This window comes from Drosophila takahashii, chromosome 2R (genome assembly GCF_030179915.1).
Source record: "Drosophila takahashii strain IR98-3 E-12201 chromosome 2R, DtakHiC1v2, whole genome shotgun sequence".
Classification (NCBI taxonomy): Eukaryota; Metazoa; Arthropoda; class Insecta; order Diptera; family Drosophilidae; genus Drosophila; species Drosophila takahashii.
In genome coordinates, this window is record NC_091679.1 from 11059831 (window position 1) to 11066995 (window position 7165).

A 7165-nucleotide genomic window follows, 5' to 3' on the forward strand; every position below is an offset into this window, starting at 1 on the left:
TTATTGTATTATCTTCTATTCTAGGATATGACTCTTTTTAAATATTTCCGAATTTCAATTTTAATTTAATCAAAATCGGACGACTATATCATATAGCTGCCATAGGAACGATCGGAAAATTAATGAGAAATATAAGAAAATTGAACATTTTTGCGATTTGTTATTTAATAGTGATGATCTGCAAGGGTATATAAGCTTCGGCTGGCCGAAGCTAGCTTCCTTTCTTGTTTTCTTAGAAATCGCGCGATGCGGCGCTTTTCTGTGGACAATGTTTTATAGCTATGTTTTCTTTTTTCTCCTTTAAAAGAAATTCTAAAATTATTCTGAGTAGGGTTCGAAAGATAAAAAGTGTCACTTTTAAAATATTTGGACAGCAAATACTCCCAGAAATTTGGCCAATTTCAGCATTTTTCGAACTTTAAGGTCCTTCTGCTGAAAATGCTTGTATCGGGGAAAAAACGCAGTTTAAGTTGGGAATTGGTAACGAATTCAAATTTATCGCATCCACCGAGGGCAATTTTTGATGTAACATAGGGTTATTCTAAGATAAAATTGCATATTCTTAATCAATCCAACAAGTTATACTATATATATTTTATTGATCTGGGATCATGTTCAAACATTTTTTGTATATTTATAACTGTTTCGATTGTTGTTATTCTGTCATAGAGTCTTCTAGTAGATAAATTAAATCATTTAATTTTCGATTACTCATTTCAAAAAAAAGTCTACTTTTTGGATTTAAGTGACTGAAACATAATTTCAAAGTAGTTATTTGATGAATATTTCCGCCAAAGCTGCTATCTCCTAGTATTAAACGGGTATCCCATTCGAAAGATTCTACGATATTTTCAGTTTTGGAGTACTCAGATTGCTCCAGATACTTGGTTAATTCCAGCTGACGTGCTGCGAGTACAATAGGTACAAGTCGGTTCATTTCAGGGGAAAAGCTGAAAAATGGGGTTAAATTTTCACTTTTCACTAAACTAAAATCCTTGAAATAACTTGACATCTTTCGTGTGACCATCAGAAATTCATCGGCATTTTGAAATCCATATTTGTGAGACGAACGTAAAGTTTTTGTATCATTAATGTTTCCAATCAGGTAATCTATAGCCAAATGAAGAATCTTGTAAAAAATGGTTTACATGTAGCACATATATTTATATGTAACTTGCTTACCTCTGTAAATATTTCTTTATTGTCAATGCATTTTAAGGCGTCCATTTCCTGTTATTTTCTTATGATTATAGGAAACGACAAATTAACCCTAGTACTTGAGCATTAGAATCGAATAGGGATGTGAAAGACCTATCAAAATATCAATATATCGATAATTTTTGAGTAAAAATAAATATTTATATTAGGGGGATTCCCTAAACTGTTGAATTGCTGAATTGTTGAAAATTCAACAAAAAATTTCAGCAATTAAGGGAACGACCCAAAATGGGTTCTGTTGAATTTTCAAACAGCTGTTATTTGTTGAAAAGTTTCACGGAACTTAAAGCATGTAAAATTTGATTTATTATTGCTAGTTACTGTCTAAAAGTGTTAGCAAGGTAAAAAGAACCACAAATATGATTTTTAAGTTGATTTTAAAATAAATAATGCGTACTAATGATTCTAAAATGTTACAGAGTTGCCACGACTTTTAAAAAAAGGTGACAACTCTGGCTTTTCAGCAATTCAACAAAATTTTCAACAGCCCCGAAGCTGTTGAATTGCTGAAATTTCTGAAAGTTGACTTTGTATGGAACAGCTGATTAACAGCTGACCAAAATTCAACAATTCAACAGTTTAGGGAATCCCCCTATTGTGATTATTTTTTATCCTGATATATCGAATATCGATATTTTTTAAATATATGGTAATACTGTATATGTATAAGCGGGCTCACCCCCGAATTTCGGGTTTGCTATAAAAAACAAGAGAGAACGCTATAGTCGGGTGCCCGACCATGGTGGAACTATACAAGGTAGTCTCGTCAGCTCTGCTGAGGACGTTAAATATGTTTACCTCTCTGTATCTTTTAGGCGATAGAATTAGATAGCTAGATAGAGACTGACACAAATAACGTCCTCAAAAGAGGGCAGCTCTCGCGACGAGATCACCTTGTATAGTTCCACCATTGTCCCGACTATCAGATACCCGTTATTCAGCTAATGGAAGTGCGAGGGAGATGGAGATAGAAAACTTTGATCGGGCATAACTTTTTAACAAATGGTCCGATTTGAAAAAAATCGCGCGATTTTTTCTTAATTTTTTTTTGTTTGCGGCGCAGTTTTTCTTGTTCAGTACTAAAAAAGTATTAGCTGAATAAGGGTTGTTGTGTCGGTCAGAAAAACAAATTCAAAGAAAGGTTAAAATATATAATCCTGCTTGATTGATTATCATAATACAAATACACATGTGGTTATCCATGGTTATGAGAGTTCTTAAGAAATCGCTGTCCATCGAGGATCATTTTTACGCGGTTGTGAGGACTAGTTCCCTATAATACCAATTACTCAGATGTTTGGAATTTTAAATTAGTCTTATTTTGACAAAAAAGGAAAAGGGTACATATACATATATGTACATTAGGGCGGTTTTTTATAAAGAATTTTTATCTCACCCTTTTAAACACAAGATATTTGTGCAAAATAACTTAAACTAAAATCCAAAAAATTTTAAATTAAGTCTAAGGGCTTGCGCAATGGTCTCAAAGTTTCCAAAAAAATTACTCATACGGCAAGTAAACCAGTATGAGTTTTGGGTAGGCAAATCTTTTCCCATGTCTACACTTGTCAAATATTTGATTTCGTTCATAATCGTTAACAAAATGGAGAGCACCTTTTTTTGGTTGGAAAGCTAAATTTCAATTTTGATGAAGAAGAAACTTTGCCGTCAAAGAGGACCGTACTTTGCTCTACAGGACAGTTCCTCTGAAACAAAGTTTCTTATCTGAAAGTGCTCAGCTTGTTGCAAAAATGCTGGTTAGCGTATGGGAGAGCAAGGAAATTCGAGTACGTCCCTTGACGAATAACGCGACTTAACAAGAAAAGACAGACGGACATGGCTTGATCGACTCTCCTGGTGATGCTGATTAAGAATATATAGTCGGAAATCATTCCTTCATTGCGTTGCAAACTTTTGACTGAAATTATAATACCCTGTACCCTATAATGCAGGGATATAACAAAATAAATAAATTTATAAATTTTCGGTATAATTATATATTGCTTTGTCTGTTTGTATGAAGGATTCAATAAATGTAGATCTAGATCTAGACTAAAGTAAAAATGTAGGTTTCGACTTGGGATCTAAACTTGTTATAAAACCCTAGGAAGTGTTTTTTTGGCCACGATACGTACATTAAGATTTTTAAAAATATCTAAATAGCTTTTTATCCACATATTCTGCATATAGTTTGGGGGCGATAAATAAAAAAAAATATTTGTTTGATTTGTTGTGCGACTCCCTTAAATATTGGAACTTATATTGCCATAGCGATTTTATTTTCTTTAGCCGTTTGTAAAGGTGACAAGGTTACCTTTATGTTTAGACTCAATATGTAATGACAAGTCTACGCCATCTATATGAAATTAAAATATTTGATCAAGGGCAACAGTTCGTATGAGTGATAAACTTAAAGGTCAATGCGCAAGCACTAAATCGCATTTTTTTATACTTTTTCTTTTTGGTATGTCTTAAATGCACCAATTCGCAAACTATAAGGGGGTGAGAGTAGGACCTTAGAATTTTTCATACAAAAAAAAAACCACCCTAATGTACATATGTACATATATGATTTTTATGGCAAACGTTAGAAAAGCATACTTGTTTTTTATAGCAAACCCGGGAACTTTGAAATTCAATTACAAGAGAACCATGGCCGACTGCCAAGTTCTTTTTGCACGTTAATTCTTAGGAAATCGCGGCCCATCGATGATAATTTTTTTCCGAATTTCGAGGGTGAGCCCGCTAATATATAGTATTACCGAAGACTACACAAATGAAGGATTTTCTTAAGGCGCATAACCGGTCGATAGCAATGCGACAAATTAATGGAGTCCACGAGGATAATCAGGAGCTTAAATTGTTTTAAGCCTACCATTTGCTCTCTGGAAAAGTATCCAATATCGTTTTGGATCTACCAATGCAGACATATTGTTGGATATGGATTTCACTTTTGTCAAAAATCCCAACGGTTCACACTACACATTTTAGTGCTAAAATGTTTTATTTTGTAATATCAAAAATACACTTTTTGTGAAAATCGTTTCTGTTCAGTGGCTATTTATCTTTAAACATGCAGTAAATTTACAGCATGAAAGAGGAATACTTATTATTGGCAATGAAAAAAAGATGGGTGAACTTCCGTTCAGCTCCAACCCCCGATTTCGTTCAAACTTTCAAAATCCACCTTATTTGGGGTCCTGATTATTGGAAAAATAGTCAAAGTTGGCGCAAATAACGGGATCATGGAAAATAACGGTAAAAACTGTTTTTCTTAAATATCTTGGAATATAATAACTAAATCAAAAAGCTAGCTAGGAGAAATGAAAGCTATTAAATAAATGAGTATTTTATGTTTTATACATTTTTTCTGTAAAACTAATAGTTTTTGTTTGTTTAAAAATAAAAAACCGTTGAAGCACACTTGCGTCATTTTGCCCGATATATCGCACGAAAGCTTCATGTTGTATCGGTGTGTCAAAATTTATATCGATGTCTCTCGATGTATTAGCGATGATACTACCTGAGCACGAGAATGGCATTACATTTTTTAGGAAGAGCATTTCAGTTCTCGTAGTTAAATATAACATTTAGAAAACAAAATAAAATGCAAATTATACAACGGAAATAAAAAGTATTAACAAAAAATACATATAAATCATTTATAAAGTCGCAAGCAAAAATTTTTTAAACAAAAATCGCGGCGATTTCTGTTTAAAAAAATGTTTGCCTGCGGCGCTTTCCTCGCCCGTACCTTACTACTTTCTTTAAAAGCTTACCCTGCTTTCATTCAGGTCATCCGTTCCATTTCCTTTTTTCGAGGAGCATGAACACGATACATCGTTTAAAAAGGCAAAATAGGTCCATCACTAGAGTACAAGGTAAAATGCTGTTATCGACTAATCGAAAACTATCTGTCGCCATTTCAGGCGGGATATTGCAGTATTTTAAAATGTTCACACCCAATTTAAAATACTTCATTTAGTTTTTCCTCGAAAACCTTTATGTTTACGAAGAATATGATTAATACACAAAAGATCCGTTTTATAAATATCTTCTGTTTTTGTCTAAAACATTTTTTGATTTTTCTTTTATTTTCCGAAAAAACTGCAAAAAACCGAAAATTTTACGATTTTTACCGTTATTTGTCAAGATCCCGTTATTTGCGCCAACTTTGGCTATTTTTCCCGTAATCAGGACCCAAAAACACGTCAATATGGAAAGTTTGAAAAAAATTGGGGGTAGGAGCTAAACGGAAGTTTATCCTTTAAATTGGTTTAACTTTTAATTGGGACAAGAAATAATACATATGTAAAAGATGAGCGCCGCTAAAATTTATTTTTCGGCAATTGAAAATGGGTAATAGTCTAGAAGAGCGGCCTGAGCACCAAAAACCGCGAAAAAATTACCCTCGATGGACCGCGATTTCTTAGGAATTTACGTGCAGAAGATTATTTGCGGAAATGCATTGTTCTCTTGTAATTGCATTTCAAAGTTGCGTGTTTTTCTATAAAAACAAAGTAGGATTTTCTAGGATTTTGAGGTGTTTTGTGTCATTTTGCTATAAAAAACATATGGGCTTTCCGTTTGTTGTCAAAATAATAAGCTTTCGAAAAAATTCGAGAAAAATGTGAAATTGTTTTTATAGCAGGCCAGACAACCGCGCATTAATATCCTCGATGGACCGTGATTCCTTAAGAGCTTGGGCGACCATTGATGACCAACATATACATTTTTAAGATGAATCTTAAGAAATCGCAATCCGAGGAGGATCAACCTTAGTCTTTATCAAAGCCAATTACGAGAGTTTTTAGTTCAGTACCTCCTTATACTTGTAACTCATTTGTAATAGTATATAAAATGCTATATTAAACTATGGTTAATGATTGGACAGTAAATATTTATTTAAAAAAAATGCTGGTTAGTGGTACAGATTAAACCTATTTCTTTTCATTGTCCGTATCGGTGGATTCCTGAAATTTAAGATAGTTAATTGTTAGTATTTAAAAAGAGATGGGAAATGGTAAAAAAGCGCCGGAGGCAAAAAAATTAAAAAAAAAAAATCGCGCGATTTTTTTTTTTTAATTTTTTTGCCTCCGGCGCTTTTTTACCATTTCCCATCTCTTTTTAAATACTAACATCGCGTTCAGGATTAAACAATTCGCCCATTGCTGAGAAAATTGCATGGAATCTTGAGGTGTGGTTTGGGTGCCTTTTCAAAAAAGTGAATCGCGCTAGGTACCCTTGGTAGTGCTCCGTTTTCCGTTTACCTTAAAGGAGCATTGAACTTTTCTTAATTTCCGTTTCTGTTGATGATTACTTATCATCCTGCGGCACCTCCAAAATGGTGTACTAATCGGTCTCTTCCCATTGAAAGACAATGTTGCGGGCTTACTGCAGTTGGGACAGTCCTTGCTCTTTAGAACAACTCCATGTCTCTGCAGAAATGAAAACACTTCTTCTTCGTCCATGGCAAGAAAGTCTTTATAAGAAATAGTGCACCCGTTGCAGGAATCCACAGTAAACAAAAATCAAAAGTGCAATTTCTGATTAAGCAACAAAAGCCTACTTGTTTTTTATAGCAAACCCATAAATTCCTAGAAAATGCTACATTGTTTTTATAGCAAAATGACACAAAACACCTCAAAATCCTACTTTGTTTTTATAGCAAAACACGCAACTTTGAAATGCAATTACAAGAGAACCATGCATTTCCGCAAATAATCTTCTGCACGTAAATTCTCAAGAAATCGCGGTCCATCGAGGGTAATTTTTTCGCGGTTTTTGGTGCTCAGGCCGCTCTTCTAGACTATTACCTGAAAATGCATAGCATAGCATTCAGATTCCAAGAAAACGCAGTAAAAACAAGATAGAACGCTATAATCGGGTGCCCCCGCCTTATGCAGCTTAAAATTAATACAAAATAATAATAAAACAAAAATATCAA

At 33.8% G+C, this 7165-nt stretch overlaps 1 protein-coding gene across 2 annotated transcripts; it reads right to left on the minus strand.

The window, feature by feature from the left end:
- Positions 1-579: 579 nt before the first annotated feature.
- Positions 580-4108, minus strand: LOC138912339 (uncharacterized). Of its 2 annotated transcripts, XM_070212983.1 has the most exons (3): positions 4094-4108; positions 1183-1311; positions 580-1129 (listed from the first exon to the last, which is right to left on the minus strand). In XM_070212983.1, exons 2-3 carry the CDS (start codon positions 1225-1227, stop codon positions 656-658), a joined length of 519 nt encoding a protein of 172 aa, XP_070069084.1. In that variant the 5' UTR covers positions 1228-1311; positions 4094-4108; the 3' UTR covers positions 580-655. The 2 variants fall into 2 exon arrangements, with proteins under 2 accessions (XP_070069084.1, XP_070069085.1); XM_070212984.1 differs by lacking the exon at positions 4094-4108 and having other exon boundaries at positions 580-1110; positions 1183-1312.
- Positions 4109-7165: the final 3057 nt, after the last annotated feature.